Raw genomic sequence first — 20,413 nt, 5'->3', positions numbered from 1 at the left:
GACCCTGTCTCAACAACAACAGAAAAGTTCCTTCTTCTGCCTGTCTTCTCAGCTACACTAGAAGATCGCTAAGGAAGAAGACCCTGCTTCCGACTTCCTTCCTTCCCTGCCACGGCTGACACAGCGCCTGAACAGGACACAGAAGCTTCGCAAGAAACATGACATTGATCACTGCTGTCTACGAGGCGACAGACCCACTGAAGAGTCACATGTGAGGTCTAGATTCTTTCCTATATCCCTGGGCCTTGGGAAGGAGAATTTAGCAGTACTCACCGACAGGGTGACAGATGCAGAGAGAACACGAACACACATGCGAAGATAGACGCATGCGTGGTTAAAGGATTTGTCCAAGGTGCCTGGGTGTTCACTGAATTCCCAGCAGAGCACAGGCATGGAGGAGGGTCTATTCCCTGCGCTCAGCCCCTTAGATTACCCAGCCCCCTATTTTTATCCTTTGGAGCATCCCCTTTCTGCATCTGACCCATTGTGGCAAAGTTCATTTCACTCTTTTTGTACTCAAATTTCCCCTGCTCTTATATGCCTAAGAAAATGGTCCGATTCAGTTCCCCTGAAAAATGAACAGTGAGTTCCTTCTTGGCTGGAATATTATTTTTGAAATCTCCCTGCCTGCCCTGCTTGGCCTGCACAGATGGATCTGTGCTCTGTGGACTGGGACTTCTGGCCATGAAACCCCTTGCAGGTCCCTGAGAAACACTGGATAAAATGTTTCTGTTAAAGGCTACCATCTTCACCTGACTGCAGAGATGCAGAGGCTCTCAGCTGCTCTCCACTAACTATTCCTGTAGTAACTGTGGTGCTGAGATAGGCTTTTCCCCTACACAGGAGTGGCTGTTTCAGGGAGATTACCCTGGAGGGCAAGCACGGCTTCATTCCTGCCGGGTTATCATGGGCTGCAGGAACAGGGGCTACTGCACACGTCCAAGCCCTCGCCCTGGGCGGGGTACTCCCCGTCTCCCTCCTGTCCAGAGCTCATGGGGAGGTACCGCGGCTTGTTTTGAGTGTCAGAAGCCATGTGTGAGCTGGAATTGGTGCCAAGTCCTCTTTCCAAGCCCAGAGCTGGAGCGTCAACAGCGCCTAAAATCCACCTTCGTTCCTCTGCAGAGTCTGATGTGTTCTGCGTCTGCCCGGGGCTACCTTCTTATTGTAAATGTTTCTGGCCTCACAGAAAGCGATTTCTTAGTTGTCAGGCCTGGTTTTAGGGAATTACGCTGCTGTTTTTGGGATGCCTATAACTTTAGGTCCAGCGGGAGAAAAAGAGAGGAAAACAGTGGGTATGAGCTGCCCAGACCCCAGTCACTCGGGGCTCCCTGCATTCCAACCCGGGGCCGCACTGTCTCACATCTAAGAGTACAGGGACTTTTTACAACCCTGGTGCTGTCTGGGGTACGATTTTGGGTGGAGGGAAAAATAATTTCATTTCTTTCACATCCACCCATGATACTAACATCCTAAAATTACAGCTCCTGGAATAAAACAATGTAGCACAACTGCTTTGGTGACAGATTCATTTTCACATGGACTGTCCTGCCTGAAACACTTGTAGAAGCTCTAAGGAGCGATTCTTCAGACTCTTCTGTAGCAAAGGTTTCCTATGGGGACTTACTGGTGTGTGTTACAAAGTGCTATAAAGCTTCCCTCCAGTGCAGGTAAAACACACACACTGACACACACACACACACACGAGCCAGGGACACATGTGGCCAGATGAGACGGTCAGGGATTGCTACTTACACACACACACACGTGCGAACCCACTGCATTTATCAAGACATGTAATCCAAAAGAAAGTTTCACTGCCTGATTGGAGCTCCATTCCCCGGGAGACCGCCCCCCTCCGCTCCAAACTGACCATGAACAACAAGAGCCCCAAAATAATAAGATCAATAACATGCCCGGCCGAGAGCCACGCCGTCCCGCAAGAAAAGGACTTTTCAAGCTTACCTGCGTGGGTCATGAACTTCCACGGAAAACTTCTTTTCTCTGAAGTACAGGTTTTCCAACTGTCTCCACTGGAATATCTGGACAGAAAACAGCGAAGTTTAAAACTCAGGAGGGGCTGGTTCCTGGGCCATCTTCCCCCGTCTGCTGGTTAACTTTCCACAGCTGGCAGTCTCCTTATCAAAGCAGAGACCGTGGTTTGTGCCTCCTCCGCCTCTTGCTTGACTGACACACACACACACACACACACACACTCTCGCAGCTCTCCAGTTCAAAACCAGGCAACGTGGGTGTGGATTTTCCTGCAGGTTCCTTAACTGGAACAAAACAAATTCTTTTCAAGTTCTCTGCCTTTGGTCGGCCTTTGTTGGTTTGGTCGTGGCAGTCCCCAGCTTGGCAGACTTTTCCCTTCCAGGAGAGGGAGGAGAGGTGGAGACGGGGGAGAGGGACCCAGCAGGGAAGGCGGCGGGTGAGGGGAGAGGAGCGAGCGCTCAGGAGGGAGCGGTAGCCATCTGCGTGGAGTGCTGAACTGAGCTTCCTCCCCTCCAGTGCTGAAATGGGAAGGCGTTCAAATTCCCAGCCTCCCATCGGGACTCCACTTCCTGCTCACTAATGTGTAAGAGCCTTGCAAAGGGCGGAGGAGGCTGGGACCTTATTTCGGGGGCAGGCAACTCAAGATCACAGTGTGAGCCTGTCAAGCCCATTCTTCTTGCTACAGCACAAAGAAAACCAAGAGTTCTGTCGCCCGGAAGGACGCTGCAGCCAGTCTCTCCCTCAGGCTTGGCCAGGGAGGGTGAGAAGTGGAATGAAGGGGCCCTGGCAGTCATTCCTCCTTCGGACCAGTGAGCTCGTTAACTAAGAAGCCGACTGTAATGTTTGGAAGTAATTAGGGCTGCATCCACTTGCTGCAGGAAGGGGGTTCCTTTCATTGGATGAAAAAGAAAGTTACTTTAACCCTCTGGGAAATGTCACAGGAGGTTCAACTTGTGTGCACACGCATTTGCATTCATATTTGATGGTTACTGCATCTCCTTCCATATACTTGGAATTTCTGTTGATTTAGCAGAAAGAAGGGGTAAAGCAGGAATCTTGTTCTTGTCTTTTTGCAGGGAACAGCTTCCCTAGACTCCCCTCTTTCTCTGGCCACTGACTTAAATGATTTTCAGGGTCTTGCCCAGAGTCCTCGGACCGGAGGCTCCCGACCCTCTGACCCGCTCATGTTCTGTCCACCTTAGAGACGTGATGGCCATTTCCTGTATCCGACCCACCCTGTCTTCCCGGGCTGGGGACACTGCCAGTCAGCAGTTGGGCCAGTGGACCCAGAACCCCAAATAAAACTGAGCTGGAATAAAAAGTGCTTCTGGAATATCCGCATTCTTTTATCTTCACAATCTACTCTCTGGAATTTTACAATTATTTTCCTGTGTAAATACTGGGAAGCAGAATATCTATTCTCTCTTATTACAGAGCTGCCTCTTTTGTCCCCGGCTCAGAGCGCATTTCACTCTGAAGCCCAAGGAAATTGTATTTTTCTTTCTTGTTAAGCATCAACTCCAGGTGGGTAGAGAGATACTGCAAGGAAAGCAAATGGCCCAAAGGCCCGTGCGGGCTGACAGCTTCGTGTCAGAGACTCAACAGCGCCTTAGTGGAGTCTGTTACTAAAATACACAGACCCAGGTCTCATGCTCCTGTCTGATGCTTGGCCACTATAAATCCATCCATGAAAACACCCAAATTTCCTCTCTGGTCCCCAGGTGTTATATATTCAGACACATTCTACCTGAACTTAGCCAGAGCTACAAAAATACCAGAATGAACAGGTTACACGACCTTGGCCTCATAACCTGGGGGCAGTACACTGAGCAAGGTGGTCAGGCGGGCAGGCTTTGTGGTCTGACTACATCTGTTTGAATCCAAGCTCCACTACTTTTTTTTTTTTTTTTGAGACAGACTCTCGCTGTGTCCCCCAGGCTGGAGTGGTGTCAAGATCTCGGCTCACTGCAACCTCTGCCTCTCGGGTTCAAGTGATTCTTGTGCCTCAGCCTTCTGAGTGGCTGGGATTACAGGAGTATGCCACCACACCTGGATAATTTTTGTATTTTTTAGTAGAGACGGGGTTTTGCTATGTTGGGCAGGCTGGTCTCCAACTCCTGGCCTCAAGTGATCTGCCCGCCTTGGCCTCCCCAAATTTTGGGATTACAGGCGTGAGCCACCGTGCCCAACTTCGGCTCTAAGCTGCTGGACCCGACACAAGTTACAGCATTTCCTTTAGCCTCAGTTTTCCCCTCTGTAAAATGGCAAAAATGACCGCTCTAAGGTAGATCTCAGCAGCCACAGATCGTAGCACAGTACTGGCACAAAGTGACCTTAGATCTTACTATGAATCCCAAATGTTTTTACTTCTCCCAAATCCCGGCAGATTAAAAGAGAGTTACTCCAGAACAACCAGAATCATTCTGTTATTAGATTTCCTTTTCTTAGATTCCAAGCCCTGACTTTTGGGTTTTAAAAAAATTATGTGTGTGCTGCAAATCCCTAAACACAGAGAATATTTCTCCCAGTGCCCCTCCCTTCCTCTCAAGTAAGGGATGTGGATGGTACTTCAATGAAAGGGTCCTGTTGGCTGCATCCCACGGGGTCCCTCAGCCCCTGTCCTGCACCCGCCTTGCTCAGGCAAAGTGAAGTCTTGAACAGGATCGGCCTTCTGGGTATGCGACCTGAGGGCCCTTTGCTCAGAAGGTCCTTGGCTTGGTTTCATGCTCTGCTGTTGACATCTTGAAATTCCTAATAGGTTTCCTTCCTCCCCTCCCCCTCCTCCTCCCCCTCTTCCTTCTCCTTCTCCTTCTCCTCTCCTTTCCTGTCTTTGTTGCTATATGCTTTTAAAAAATTAATTTCCATAGGTTTTTGGGGAACAGGCGGTATTTGGTTGAGTAAGTTCCTTAGTGGTGATCTGTGAGATTTTGGTGTGCCCATCCCCCGAGCAGTGGACACTGAACCCACCTAATGGGCTTGATCAAGGGGCCCAGCATTTCCATTTTGCACTGGGCCCTGCTCATTGTGGACTTGATCCTGGCCTTAGGTCCTGGCGTGTACTGGTCCTGGCAGGCTCTGTGGGGTAAGGTGCCTACCAGCCTAATGGGCAGGCCCGGGAGGTGGGACCCTCAGGCCCTCCAAGAGAAGGAAAGAAAGCAGAACCAGGTGTGAGCATGCTTGAGAACCCCCCTGTGCCTTTCATGGGAAGCCCCCTCCCCGCCTGATGAAGAACCCCAGAGCAGAACGCTCCGAGGGATTGTTTCCCTGGCAACTCCTCTCTCCCCCATTCCATGCAAAATAAAACACAAACCAAGCTTTGCTTTAAGTGCTCCCTGATGCGGTTCGGCATGGAGAACCATGTGTCTGCCAAAGGGCCCAAACAAAACCATCTGGACTCTGCTGCATGGCCCTGTCTGTGGCTGCTGTGGCTGCTGTAGCTGCCTGAGGTTAGGCCCTGCCTCCAGCTTCTGCCCTTGGCTGTGAACCATGGAGTCCTGGCTCCCAGGCATATCCCCGGGATGATGCATTTTTGTAGCAGGGTGCAGAACAATGGATTCCCCCTGATGCTTGCTTTAAGCATGAATTTTTGTTTTGTAAATGCAATCCTGGGAAGGAAGGGTAAGAGTGAGGTGAAGGGATGGGTGGTTTTTAGGATCAGATTATTGCATTGAGACATTAGAAGGGTCCAGGAACAGGCTGGGAATGGTGGTTTTGCCTGCAGTTCCAGCACTTTGGGAGACTGAGGCGGGCAGATGTCTTGAAGTCAGGAGTTCAAGACCAGCCTGGGCCAACATGGCAAAACTCCGTCTCTGCGAAAAATACAAAAATTAGCTGGGTGTAGCGGTGGGCGCCTGTAGTCCCAGCTACTTGGGAGGCTGAGGCAAGAGAATCACTAGAACCCGGGAGGCAGAGGTTGTAGTGAGGCAGGATCGTGCCACTGTACTGCAGCCTGGGCGACAGAGCAAGACACCTTCTTAAACACAAAAGCAAAAGGGTCCCGGGAACAGAAGAGGAGGTGTGCATGTCAGAACAGTAGCCTGATCCTTTTCTCTTCACTCAGGAGGGAGGGGGTGAGCTGGGGACAGGAATATGGAGGCAGGAGGGACCAGGAGGGTGGAAGCCACTGCCCCTTGCCCAGTGCCGGGGTGCAGCTGGCTGGAAAGGCATCATGCTATTCATGGGGTCTGGGGCATTTCTGCCCACGTGTCCTTGTGCCCATGGCTTAGAGGCCCCATTAAATACCTCACTCTGAGGCCGGCAGAACAAACACTACAATCAAATCAACAAACAGGAGATGCTCCACCTTGCCTCCCCTTTGTAAACAGGGTAAGGTGGGCTCTGACTGAGCTGGTTTCGGGGCAGCCCCGATGGTCTGCGCCACCTCAGGGGAGCCTCCCGAGCTTGCGCTGGCTCGGTGCAGCCGTCATAACCCCCCCCCACGTAAAGCTGCCAACTCCCTCTGCCCCTCCGCCGAAAGACACAGCAGGCACCCATAATGATCATCGGGATGGCTGGGCAGCTTCCCTTCCCATAGTAATGCCTATGGCCAATTATACCCAAGGAGCTAATTAAAAAGCTAAAATACGTAGTTCTACCAATAATCAAAGAATGTATTAATTCATACCTATTAAATCAAGGGGTTTCTAGTGCACGCCATTTAGGCATCTTTAAAAAGCCCTGCACACATCGTTCCTTTGATCTTTTGGCATCCCTCAAGAAGAGTAAGTGGGAAATTTACTTCTTGGGGAAAACAAGGCCCAGAGAAATTAAGGAAAACTGCCTAAGGCCACACAGCAAGTCAGTGAAGGAACCAGAAATAGAAGTCAAGGGCACCTGGGCCATTACACTAACCTCTAACTATGTTGCTTTCCCCAGGAGTCCACCAATTAGTGGGAACAGCTCTTACTGACTAATGGATGGTTAACTTTACAAGTGGAATGATCTTTACAAATGAGCTACAATATGACTGTAGGTAGAAAGTAAAATAGCAAATCTTTTTCATCCTACACCATGGCCTGGCTTTCCTTTTATATGGTAAATGATAACAAGTATTCTTTCTTTCTATCCTTGGAGTCCTGGCTTCCTCTAGTTTTCTATACAGCAATGCTTCAATACTCAGTAGCTTTCATCCAAAGACTAAAACACAACAACAATTGTGACGAAGGACAGCCTGGGCCAGGTGTGGTGGCTCACGCCTGTAATCTCGATACTTTGGGAGGCCAATGTTGGGTAATCACTCGAGGTCAAGAGTTCGAGACCAGCCTTGTCAACATGGCGAAATCCTGTCTCTACTAAAAATTAGCCAGGCGTAGTGGCACATGCCTGTAATCCTAGCTACTCGGGAGGCTGAGGCAGGAGAATTGCTTGTACCCAGGAGATAGAGGTTGCAGTGAGCCAAGATCTTACCACTGCACTCCAGCCTGGGTAACACAGTGAGACTCCATTTCAAACAAAACAAAACAAAACAAACAGCCTGGATGATCTGGGCTCGCACGGAACAAAACTTGGAACCACCAAGACGTGGCTTCCTTGAGACTATGTCTGTCCCTGTTGTTGGGACTGGCTGATACTGGATGTGGATTCTTAGTTTCTGACCTAGACTTGCTGTGATTCCCAATGCGATCGTAGGTCCTCCACTTTCCCGTTCTGGGACTCAGTATCTTCATGTATGAAAATAGGAGGTGGGAAACATTTATCCACGGAGTGCAAACAAGAGTGGGTCATAAATATTGCCTTTGAGCCCTGAACGCAACAGGGTCCTCTCTAAGTACTTAATGAGCAGGGACGAGTTACTGGTTTCTATTAGCTGGCCTGCTGGATTCCCACTTCCTGTGTTTGGCTGAAGGTTGGGGCAGAGGAAGGGGCTTTGGCTCCACTGGACTTCCTCCCCAGCCAGCATTTATGGAGAGCTGGGACTGCATGTGGAGTAGTGGGCGAGCTCCCAGGACGATGCGGAAATAGACGCTTGAGAGGAAGCTCCGTCTAGTGGCTCTGATGCTTGACCAGGACTTTGGAGAACCTCGTCTTCCCCCGCTGTCCCTGAGGCTGAGTCACCAAGCTTCTTAATGACCTCCCTATGAGTAACTTCCTGCTTCATCCAGGGGGCCTATTACACAGAATCACAGCAGCCATCTGGTCCACCTCCTCCTTGCACAGATAAAGTAACCTCAGGAGAGAGAGGTTAAGGGATTGGCAGAGGTTAAATAAGTAATTGATGTCGGGACCCACATCTTGTGACTTCTGGTCCTGGACTCTTTCTAACACACCATGAAGCTCTGACAATGAATGAGAACAAAGTTGTTTCAAGCTTCTTGTTCTGGGTCTCTATATAAGAAGAATTAGGTTTAATTCTTCTTACATAGAGCATGGACATGAAGAATCTCCAAGCTCAGAAGGAAACATACAAACTGAAAAACTCACTTCCTTATTTCATTTCTGCCCTTTTTACTTTGTGCAGCAGACGGGCACTTGCAAATCTTTGGGTGGATTTACATTTTCAGCAAATACAAATGAGTTGTTACACATCTAGAGGGCTGCAGGGCAACAGAAAGGAGTCACTGAACCTGAATCAGATGGAATTTAAAATGTGAGAGCACCCAGAAAGCCCCAAGCCTGTGCTCTCAGAGGACTGGATCCCATGCGCCCTGGTAAGGTTTTGCTATTGGAGCACAGCCGGTTCTAAGAAGGAACAGAAGTAGGTATATATATATATACACACACATACACATCTATAATATATACATATATATTATATATATATATATTTGGAGACAGAGTCTCACTGTATCTTCTAGGCTGGAGTGCAGTGGCATGATCTTGGCTCACTGCTGCCTCCCGGGTTCAAGCAATTCTCCTGCCTCAGCCTCCCGAGTAGCTAGGGTTACAGGCGCCCGCCCCCATGTCTGGCTAATTTTTGTATTTTTAGTAGAGACGGGGTTTCACCATGTTGGCCAGGCTGGTCTCGAACTCCTGACCTCACATGATCCACCCACCTCAGTCTCCCAAAGTGCTGGGATTATAGGCGTGAGCCACCGCGCCCAGCCCAGGTATATGTTTTTAGTGGGTTGAAATCATGTGTCAGAGGTTTTTTTTTTTTTTCTATCAGTTTTATAGGCATTCAGTATATTTCACTTTTTACAAAAAAAGAAGACAGAGGCAAGGCCCTTGGGTTTTAGGAGCATCAAATTCCCATTCCCTTTCCAACCATTCATGTAGTAGTCATCTACTTTGTACTGGCCTGTTCTAATAGGCAAGAGGAAACACGTGGTGCTTAATACACGTTTATATTTGTAGGGAGCTTACAATCTACTTGGGAAGACAAGACATACCTAAAGTAGCTTGTATTCATGCTACAGGAATCCATGATGGAGCTTAAAACCATCTCTGGTTTCTGTATCAGCCTTTGAAAACTCTATAGAAGTGCCGTGTGTGGTGGCTCACACCTGTAATCCCAGCACCTGGGGAGGCCGAGTGGGGGGGGGGGGGGCGTCCCATCATGAGGTCAGAAGTTCGAGACCAGGCTGACCAACATGGTGAAACCCCGTCTCTACTAAAAATACAAAACATTAGCCGGGCATGGTGGCACATGCCCGTAATCCCAGCTACTTGGGAGGCTGAGGCAGGAGAATCAGTTGAACCCAGGAGGTGGAGGTTGCAGTGAGCGGAGATGGCGCCACTGCACTCCAGCCTGGGTGACAGAGCAAGACTCTGCCTCAAAAATAAAAAATAAAAAAAATAGAAGAAGTGCCGCGCTGCCTCATTCACATATATCTCATGCTTTTGTCTCAAATAATCAGTACTCATGACTGTTGTTTACTCCTGATTGTTGTGATTTTCATTTTTAGGAGCAAGAACCCTGGGTGGGAGGCCAAGAGCCCTCAGTTCTAGCTATGACTTTGTAAGGCCCTCTCCATCAGGGCTTCATCCTCTCTAAAACGAGGGGGTGTGTGGGCATTCTTACATTCTGTGCATGGGCTGAAGGTCAGCATTGTAAATCCAGAGAACGTCAAGCTGCAATTCTTTGGAATTGAAAAATAAAGTAGCTTGATTTAAACATTTCCTACCGATGGGAGACAATACAGAAGATCATGGATTAGAAGCATGGTTTTCAACGTCATACTGTCTGCTGCTTACCGGCTGTGTATTCTCAGCAATTGAATTTGTGTCTTTGTTTTTTTCATATTTGAAATGACAGGAATAATAGCACTTTTCTCATAGGGCTGCTGTATTAACGAATTAATATATATTAAATGCTTAAAATGGTGCCTGGTACATAGTGCTCGATAAATAATATGAGACTGGTACAGTGGCTCATGCCTGTAATCCCAGCACTTTGGGAGGCTGATGCAGGTGGATCATCTGAGGTCAGGAGTTTGAGACCAACCTGGCCAACATGGTGAAACCCCGTCTCTACCAAAAATACAAAAATTAGCAAGACATGGTGGCATGCGTCTGTAATCCCAGCCATTCAGGAGGCTGAGGCAGCAGAATTGCTTGAATTCGGGAGGCGAAAATTAGCAAGACATGGTGGCATGCGTCTGTAATCCCAGCTATTCAGGAGGCTGAGGCAGCAGAATTGCTTGAATTCGGGAGGCGGAGGTTGCAGTGAGCTGAGATGAGTCACTGCCCTCTGGCCTGGGTGACAGAGAGAGACTCCATCTCAAAAAAAAAAAAAAAAAAGAAAAAGAAAAAAAAGAAATACTATGATTGTATGCATTCCCCTCCGTCAATTACATGCCAATATTATTCTTAACGTAAAACATAAGTTATGAATACTTTGAACACATATCAGCACAAAGTACAGGTCTGTGTAATTTTTTTTGAAAGACAACTCACATGGTGTCATGAGCATTGCAAAAACTGTTTCCTGTCAAATTGGATTGTTTACAGTGCAAGCACAAGCCGGACCCAGGGCCCCCATTCATTCATGTGTGCTGGAGTTTACTGTATTCTCTTTGGGGTTGTTTATTCCTAATCTTATTGACCAATTCCTCCATCCACTGCAATCTTGACCAGAGTCAGTTTTGACCATTTTCCTGTTAAGACTTCTAATCTCAAAGCCTTCACCCTGCGAAAGAAGTATCCTACTGTAAGATGACTCGGTCTTATATAGAACAGAGTGGGCTATAATGGGAACATATCAGGCCCTCCCGAATACCCAAACAAGGACAGCGGATCATTGGCTTCCTAAATGGGTCTGAGGATGTCCTCCATCGCTTGCACTGAAAGAGGCATGTCTTTTCTTCAGAGATGGCCACACACCCAGCACAGCACACAATGGCTAAGTTTTCTCTGCAGCCAGGCCTAATGGAATCAAGATGTTCTTCCGGCCAATTGCGTCTTCCTCATTGTCAGACAAGCGAGCTCTAAATTGATTTTGTTCATTCGGTGACAGATACCCAGAGCACCGGGCCTTGACCCCTTAATGGATGGCCTCTTTTTAACCCATCAAAAACCTCTTAGCTTCCTTTGGCTTAAGAGTCATTACTAGGGGAAAAGAGAGAAAGAGGTTAACAAGTACTTAACAAGCCCATTGAGACGCAGGCCATTTTGTTTTTCACCATTGGACTTGATTTCCTTGCATTTTTCTCCCTAGAGGCCTCTCTCTGTATTATTTTCTTGTGTGTATTTTGGCTTTTCTTGCAGAAAGACTTTACCATAAAGCTTTGGTGAATGTAAATACTTTCAAGAGAAGCTGGAATTGTTTTTCCTTTCCTATCCTCTGCCCCCTGATGTAATTCCTTCCCTGCTCAGAGTGCCCTGAGGGACTGGCTGGGGTCAGTGGGTTGATAGGCTGAGGTTGCCCAGTGATTTGGAATATCTGGGTCTAGCTTTGGTTTTTCTAGCAATGAGCACTGTGACCCAGTGATGTGTGGCTTAACCTCTCTGTGCTCCAGTCTTTCCTTGAAAAAAAAAAGCTAAGGCTAATTATGCCTGCTATGACAGACCTCACTGGGATGCTTCAAAGGGGAATAAATCAATCTGAGAAATACTTCGTACATCTGGAGAGAAAATGATGGTAGGCCATTTCACCTGCTTTGGCCAAGACCTCTCTTTCCAGATTGGTGTAAAGTTATCTTTTTAAATTTTTTTTATTTTTGAGATGGAGTCTTGCTCTGTTGCCCAGGCTGGAATGCAGTGGCATAATCTCGGTTCAGAGCAACCTCTACTTCCCGGGTTCAAGCAATTCTCCTGCCTCAGCCTCCCGAGTAGCTGGGTTATGCCTAGCTAATTTTTGTATTTTTAGTGGAGACGGGGTTTTACTATGTTGACCAGGCTGGTCTCGAACTCCTGACCTCAAGTGATCTGCCTGCCTCGGCCTCCTAAAGTGCTGGGATTACAGGCGTGGGCCACCATGCCCGGCTCAGGTTTTGACTACTTTGGAGGGCGGGCTTTAGGGAGAAACCTGTTGTTCTTGTTTTTTTTTTTTTTTCCAGGGGTGGCGGGGAGGTTGGCAGTTGGCATTTCTCTTATGCCTGGTCCAGAGATGTGGCATCATAGAGACACCCGGATTTCCTCTGTGGAGGTCATCCGACTGAATGGAAGATGGGGATGGGATGAAGAAAATGGACTGGCAACCAGCTCTGCAGGGAAATACAGGCATACAGTCACAACTAACACCGTGCTTTATCACGCATAACAAAAAGAAAAAAAAAAAGTCAATACTCTACCCTAGCCATATCTGTGTGAGGCAAAGAAAGAAAAAAGCAAGCAAGCAAACCAGCAAGGGCTTTGGCTTTTGGGAACAATAATTTAACAGCAGCTTGTTTGCACTTTGGAACACCTTGTGCTTCCAGAGCCAGCCCATCCTGCTGGGGAGGGGAGAGGTCCCAGCGCTGCTGTCTGGCAGACCTTGGTTTCGGTGGGCACCAGAAGCGAGGCAGATTGCCTGCTGCTGTGACTTCATGTGTGAGCTCCAGGTTCCCCTGGTTGGAAGGTGCCAGGGAGTGAGGCGGGTGAGTGGGCATCAGGCCAGGGGTTTGTGGTTTGCTTTTCAAGTCAGGCTGCTGCTGGGAGAAGGAACGCTTGCGGTCTCGCCAGCTGCTCTGCAATTGTGGCAGCAGCCAGCAGAGATGGGAGGCGGTGGGCCTGCCCGGCTCCCGCCTGGACTTCCGCTTGGAGGGCGTGACTTCTCAGCTTGACCTGAGGCATGCAGGGGGCTGTGGCCGGGCCACGGTATCTGCAGCTGGGGCCTTTCTCTCTATGGATCCTCTTGCGGGAGAATTTGGTATCTGCTCCACGAGGTCTCCTTCCAGAAAGAAGTGAGGACTTCAGATCTAGACTTTCTGTCTTTCCAGGAGGGCTGGTCCTATTTAGAGCTCTGCTCTTTCCCCCAGAGGGCTTCTGCAGTGCGCAGACTGACTTGGGGAGACTGAATTGCGGGGAAAAGGAGGGGCGGAAGCAGAGGAGGAAGCTGAGGCTTGTACTCCGCGCAGCCTGCCTTAAACAACTTTGTTTTCACCAGGGCTGTCCCAAGCCTCCCAAAATTCCCAGCCCTGGTCTGGGCCAGCTCTCCCAGATATTCATACACATACGTCGGCCAAAGCAATGCTCATTTGGCACTGTAATGGTTTTTTTTTTTGCTCTAATGTCTTCCTCAACCAGACTTACATTTCCTTGAGTATGTTTTCCTGGCACCTAGCATGTACCTGGGGGCATATGAGGCACTCAATAGTTGTCTGTTGAGTGAAGGAATGAATGAATGAATGAATGAATGAAGAGCTTTTTGAGATATTAGATATTATGACAACTGAAGTTCAGAGAGGTTAAGTCACCTTCTCAAGGTCACACAGATGACACATGGTGGGAGGTGATACTTGAGCCCTCCTCTGTCTGCTCAACTCCATGCTATTTTCACCATGTGAGGAACCTCCAGTGGCTGAACCCAAATATCTTGTTAAAAATACATTTCTAAACTGCGATACACAATAATGGGGAAATGGCAGTTAGGGTGAGTTCAAGGAGGGACGATGGTAAGAGCCACAGCCAAGGAGCCGTAGCCCTTCTTTCTGGCTGCTCTGTTGGAACTCTGCTCTTCCGAGGTGAACTGGGGAAGTCTATGATTCCAGCAGCTCACGATCTCAAACCGGAAGCCTACTCCCAACCTAGAGATCAGATCTTTACAAATCACGTTGCCTAGAAATTGTCTGTTTGCTTGAGACGGTCAAGAATGACCCCGGGCAGGTAGGACCCTGGCTGTAACACCCTTGAACCCCACCTGCAGGTGCCGATGCAGAGCCCGAGGCGGGCAGGCAGAGTTGGGCACAGCACGTTCTGGCTGTGTAAGGTTTGGTGTTAAACAGATTTACATTTTCCGGAAGGTCAGTCCAGCGTGGGCTTCCCCTCTGAATCAAACTCATTAAGAAGAAGAACGGAAAAAAAAAAAAAAAAACCAAAAAAAAGCCTTACACAGCTTCCTAAGTATTGGCTGGTTCAGCAGAAACAAGCTGTTAGGACTGGCCAAGACAAAGAGGTTACTAGAAGTCGACAAGCAGGGTTTCCCAACTGAACAGATCCTTAGAAGAAAGAAGGAAGTCTAGATTAACCAGAATTATTCAAGGTTCTGCAGTACTCCAGCAATTCACTCACGATATCCTCATTATTCTGTGTTTTTTTGGTGCTACAGACAAAAATAAAATCAAAGGAAAGCCCAGATGGGAGCAATTTTTTTATGCTTTTCATTTTTTCATCAGCAAACCTAAGCTGTTTAAAAAAGTCAGTCCCTCTCCTCCATTCTCCTCCCAACTGTCCTGCTCACTACGTGGAGCTCTCTGCAACCCTTCCTTAGATGAGTTATGTTCTTTTCTGAGACAGAGTCTTGCTCTGTCACCCAGGCTGCAGTACAGTGGTGCGATCTTGGCTCATTGCAACCTCTGCCTTCTGGGTTTAAGCAATTCTCCTGCCTCAGCCTCCCAAGTAGCTCAGACTACAGGTGCCCACCACCATGTCCAACTAATTTTTGTATTTTTAGTAGAGACGGGGTTTCACCATGTTGGCCAGACTGGTCTCAAACTCCTGACCTCAGGTGATCTGCCCACCTCAGCCTCCCAAAGTGCTGGGATTAGAGGCGTGAGCCACTGCACCTGGCCCCAGTTATGTTCTTAATGCATCAATCTATGAGGCCACTATCCACAGACGTATGGAGGAGTCTGTAAAATTAGCAGTGGGTGGCAACAAGTGATTAGATATTCTGCTCTGGTGACTTTTATCCATTCAACAACCACGTGTTGAGTATCTACCATGAACCCGGCACTGCGTCAGGCACTGAGGATACAGCAGTGTATCCTGTACATTCTTATGAAGGGGAGAGGTGGGCAAATAAATAAGAAATAAATAAGAAAACGACATGGTACATACAGTAAGTTAGAGGATAACAGGTTTGAAGCACAAATGTGAACCAGGGAAGGATAGGGCAGGGTTTCTCATTGTTAACAAGGTAGCCAGGGAAGGCCTTGGTAAAGTGACATCGGGCAATATCAGAAAGAAACCAGGGGCAAAGCTGGGCAGGTATGTGAGGGAAAAGCATGACTGCAGATACAGAAGTCAGGGGCATCATTTGTGTGTCTGTGTTTGCTGTACAAGTGTAGAAAATGCTGAAATAAACATCAGAGGACAATGGAATATTATGCAGCCCTAAAAAAGGAATACAGTACTAATGCATGCTGCAACAGGGATGAACCTTGCAAACGTTTGCTAAGTGAAAGAAGTCAGACATGAGTGGCCACATGCTATATGGTTCCATTTCTAGGAAATGTCCAGAATAGGCAAATCCATAGGGACACAGAGTAGATGAGTGGGTGCCTTGGGCTTTGGGGGATGGGGAGAAATGGACAGTGACAAGGTGCTCCTCTTGTGGCCTTCTGCTCTTTTGCCTACTGAATCCTAGTCTAGATTAATCACAGATCACAAGACAGTCTTTGATTAAAACTCAATGAAACTCTGGCTAGGCCCGGTGGCTCATGCCTGTAATCCCAGAAATTTGGGAGGCTTAGGTGGGCAGATCACTTGAGGTCAGGAGTTCGAGACCAGCCTGTCCAACATGGTGAAACCCCATCTCTACTAAAAATACAAAAATTAGCCAGGCGTGGTGGCAGGCACCTGTAGTCCCAGCTACTCAGGGGGCTGAGGCAGGAGAATCACTTGAATTCAGGAGGCAGAGATTGCAGTGAGCTGAGATTGCGCCGCTGCACTCTAGCCTGGGTGATAGAGCGAAACTCTGTCTCAAGAGAAAAAGAACTCAATAAGACTCATTATTTAAAAGGAGCTAGCAGTTCAGGATAAAACAGAGGATCCCTAATTTTTAGTGGCATCCCTTGTCCATGAAAAGCTCCCCCACCCTTGTCAGATGGCTCTCCCACTAGGGCCATCTTCTCACATCTGCTCTGGGGGTCACTACAGAGGGCAACTCACTTCTTCCAGCCTGTCAGCACCAGGGCAGCTGGGGCAGCGGCACCTTAGGGTGCTGTTCTTCTCCCTTGGGGATGGGCAAGCACTCTCTCACAGATCTGGCCAGCGATCCATTTTTTAAATGGGTTTTCAAACCTTAAACATAAACTCAATTATGTACTTAAAAATACACAGGTGCATGCCTAAAAATACACACACACATACAGAGGAAATTCACTCTACTGTGACTTCTAATGCTCATTAAAGGTAGGGCTGGGGTTTGGTTTCCAGTCAAACGTGAGGACCGGGAGAGGCTGCAGGGCAGAGCTCCTCTGGCTCTTGACCTTCCTGTTCAAAGGCCAGAGAAGAGACACCCAAGACAAGGCTGTGCTCACTCCAGGGGGTACAGGGACCCCATTCAGTGCAGCAGATGCCAGTGTATATCTTCCAGAAAGATTATAAGCATTGGTGAAGAGATCTGCAAAATCCTGTGCAGCCAGCAGAAACATCTGTTAGAAAAGCTAGAGAGAAAGAATTGGGTGGTTGGATGAACTATTTCACTGGCCAGGGCTTTTTGTTTGTTTGTTTTGTTTTCTGACTTGGGGTCTTGTTCTGTTGCCCAGGCTGCAGTGCAGTGATGTGATCACAGCTCACTGCAGCCTCGAATTCGTGGGCTCAAGCAATCCTCCCACCTCTGCCTCACAAGTAGCTGGGACTACAAGCATGCACCACCATACTCAGCTAATTTAAAACAATTTTCTTTTTTTTTTGTAGAGTCGAGGGTCTCTCTATGTTGTCCAGGCTGGTCTTGAACTCCTTGCCTCAAGCAGTCCTCCTGCCTCAATTTCCCAAAATGTTGAGATTACAGGCATGAGCCACTGTGGCCGGCCTCACTGGGGTTCTTTGAAGTCTCCCCAGTCACTGGTTTGATTCTCACCTGCACAGGTTTGTCATGAATTATGCTGTCTGTGAGTAACTTCACCGCTGCCTAACTAGAGTCACAGGATAACTGGAAGTCCCAGCTGACACTTTATGATGAGCAGTATCACTAGAGAGGGCCATGAGCAGACCATTCCATAGGAGAAGTTTTTTAAAAAGCGAGGGGCCAAGAGCTGGTTAGCTAGGTCACCATGCTGATTAGCTAGGTCTCCATGCTGGTTAGATAGATCTCCATGCTGGTTAGCTAGGTCACCATGCTGGTTAGACAGATCTCCATGCTGGTTAGCTAGGTCACCATGCTGGTTAGACAGATCTCCATGCTGGTTAGCTAGGTCACCATGCTGGTTAGACAGATCTCCATGCTGGTTGGCTAGGTCACCATGCTGGTTAGACAGATCTCCATGCTGGTTAGCTAGGTCACCATGCTGGTTAGACAGATCTCCATGCTGGTTAGCTAGGTCACCATGCTGGTTAGCTAGGTCTCCATGCTGGTTAGATAGGTTTTTATGTTGGTTAGCTAGGTCACCATGCTGGTTAGCTACATCCCTATGCTGGTTAGCTAGGTCATCATGTGCCTTTGTTTGCCAGTAACAGCCCTGGTTTGTTTGCTATCATGGGGTAATTATTCACTAATGCCCCTCTTCATTTGTAGTGCTATCTTGGTTTGGATATTAAAACCCTATGGTTACTAAAAGACGAATAACTTTGATTCCACTTACATGAGTGTTCAAACTCATAGAAACAGAAAGTAGAATGATGGTTCCCAGCAGATGGGGGAGAGGAAAGAGGAGTTATTGTTTCATGGGTCAAGTTTCAGCTTTGCAAGATGACAAGAGTTCTGAAGATCTGTTGCACAATGATGGGAATATACCTTACTGAAGTGGCCACTGAAAAATGGTTAAAATGATAGATTTTATGTTGTGTGCATTTTATCACAATTTGAAAAAAATCTTCTGGTTAGATGACCCCGAAAATCCCTTACCCACAATTGGGGCATAAAATGTTTAGGAGGGTGGAAACTGAGAGGTCATTTTTAGAGAGGTTCTTGAGAGGGAGATGTTCTGTGAACTCTCTGCTACCCACAGGGAGAAGGTGGAAGATGGACCGTTCTCCTTGAACCTGGAAAGAGAGGGTTCATTAGGGTTACCTGGAGAGTTTAATAGGTATCCCCTGACATCAGATGAACCGAAGCGGGGATGGAGCTCAGATGGGAGAACGGAGAGATTTAACTTTACAGCAACTTTACAGCAAGTTTGAAGCTCTGATTGTCATAAAGAACTGGACACTCTAATTTCTTAATAAAAGCTTATTTTGCTATTTAAAATGACTGGTTGACTCTGTAATACCCGGGAGGGATCAGAAAAGTCATCAGACCGCCTGTGTTTTTACCGAGAGACAAGGGAAGAACACGTTCAAAGGAACAGTGGGAGATAAAAGAGATTTGTCTTTCGAGTCCCAGGTGGTCGATGTTCTTATTATACAAGCAAATCTTCTGTTTTTCAGCCAGAGAAACCAGATCTGTTCATAAGTCACGACTGGTTCATGGCTTCTTTTGGAGCGAGCGAGGCTATTGGATGCTCCTCTGCAGTGGTTTGGGATCCAACCATAGCATTTGGTTTTGATTTGCTTCTTCAAATTGCATCCAAGGTCAACGGGGCTCCCTGAGTAGTGGGAATCTGCATCTGTAGAGTTGTTTAGAAGCCAGCCAGTCTCAGGGCAGCTGCTACGTCATCTGACTGGGTGTTTATTTGCATGTTATAAATACTAAGTGTTGTGTTTGACTCCTACTGTCCACACAATCAACGTGGCTGTTTATATGACCTTTCTTAGTGCTGGTCCACGTGCCTTTTCGGGGGCAGGAAGAACAGCAAGTCGAGGAGACCAGGCATTGTGTGGGAAGCAGATGAATCCTGGGAGACCACATATCCCCAAAGGCATATCAGCTGCAGTAGAAAAACTGCTTTCGGTTATTTAATTAGATCTAGCTTGAGCATTGGCTCCACAGGAGCCAAAGACAGACGAGGGGTTACCTACCTAGAAATCGGCATTTTCCCCTCCTACCGCTTTCTTCTGGAAAACTGTTGATTTTCATCCTTTCTTTTATTCATGACTCCCCTCTGGCTTTCAAATGAGCTTGCTTTATTTACCTTGTTTTATTTCTCTTTGTTTCTAGTTTTAAGATTCCTTCAACCTCAAGATTCCTGATCATCCCATCAACCAACTTAAGAAAACTGAGGCCCAGGGAAGTGACTCACAATTGTGTAGAATTGTGAGATGTCTTGACTACTGGTCAGATATCCTGCAAATAATGGCAGGGGGCAGGGGGCAGGCATGTGGCACCCCAAGGGTATGTCAGGCCTGGAGACTGACCTCAGGGACAACTTGGGGAAATTCTTGGAGCTTGAATGTACCCCTTCCAGGAGGTGCCTCCAAGCAAGTCACCCTGGGAGAGATTTAGACCTGCCCCTCTTTAGGGGATACTTACATTCCTCCCCTCCTGTAACTTTCCAGATTAATTACTCTCATGCAATAGATGCTCTCTAAGAATTATTCACCTGGACAGGGCAATGCTTTTTTTTTTTTTTTTTTTTTTTTTTTCTGTTCATAGACAGGTCAACCTTCCTCAAAGGTGACAGTCTGACACCAGCATGGGCTTCAACAAGAACACAAGAAGATACAGGCTGGTGCCCTTGGAAGCTTGGCTTACTCAGACCAGGCTCAGGATGGCCTTCCCAGGACCCTGTGGGAACCGAGGAACCCTGGCTTCCCAGATCCAGTGACCAAGAAAAAAATTAACCCTCTTCACAAAGAGGCGTTATTTGCTTTTCAAGGCCATGCCGCCTCTTGTTTTCAGCATAAGCGACTGTAACAATATTTGCGACATCAAGGCCAATGCCACTTCTATCCTGGGGACCGAGAAACTCTGTGACAAGTAAACTTACTCGAGATGGGTAAAATTAGACTACATCCATTCTGTGTCTCTTAGTCCCCACTTCACAGATACAAAAAGAGAGGCACAGAGAGGTTAAATAAATTGCTAATCACGACTTTCTAAAATATGGAAGCGAGTTAGTGTCAAAATTCTTTGGTCAAGAAA

The 20,413-nt window shown here is 47.6% G+C and overlaps 1 protein-coding gene across 16 annotated transcripts in view; it reads right to left on the bottom strand.

Moving 5' to 3' along the window:
- LOC105490635 (FERM domain containing 4A) overlaps window positions 1-20,413 on the bottom strand; it is a 699,298-nt gene that overhangs the window by 65,894 nt on the left and 612,991 nt on the right. For 14 of the 16 annotated variants that reach the window (XM_011756455.3, XM_011756462.3, XM_011756457.3 and 11 more), the window contains one exon: window positions 1,963-2,039. In XM_011756455.3, the coding sequence (XP_011754757.1) occupies window positions 1,963-2,039 (77 nt within the window). Of the gene's footprint in view, window positions 1-1,962; window positions 2,040-2,277; window positions 4,729-20,413 lie in introns of those variants that run through there. The other 2 variants (XM_011756463.2, XM_024795703.2) reach the window with 2 other exon arrangements.

The sequence above is a fragment of the Macaca nemestrina genome, chromosome 9 (assembly GCF_043159975.1).
Source record: "Macaca nemestrina isolate mMacNem1 chromosome 9, mMacNem.hap1, whole genome shotgun sequence".
NCBI classification, from domain to species: domain Eukaryota; kingdom Metazoa; phylum Chordata; class Mammalia; order Primates; family Cercopithecidae; genus Macaca; species Macaca nemestrina.
Note: the sequence above shows the minus strand (reverse complement) of the source record. Positions and strands in the feature narration are given on the sequence as shown.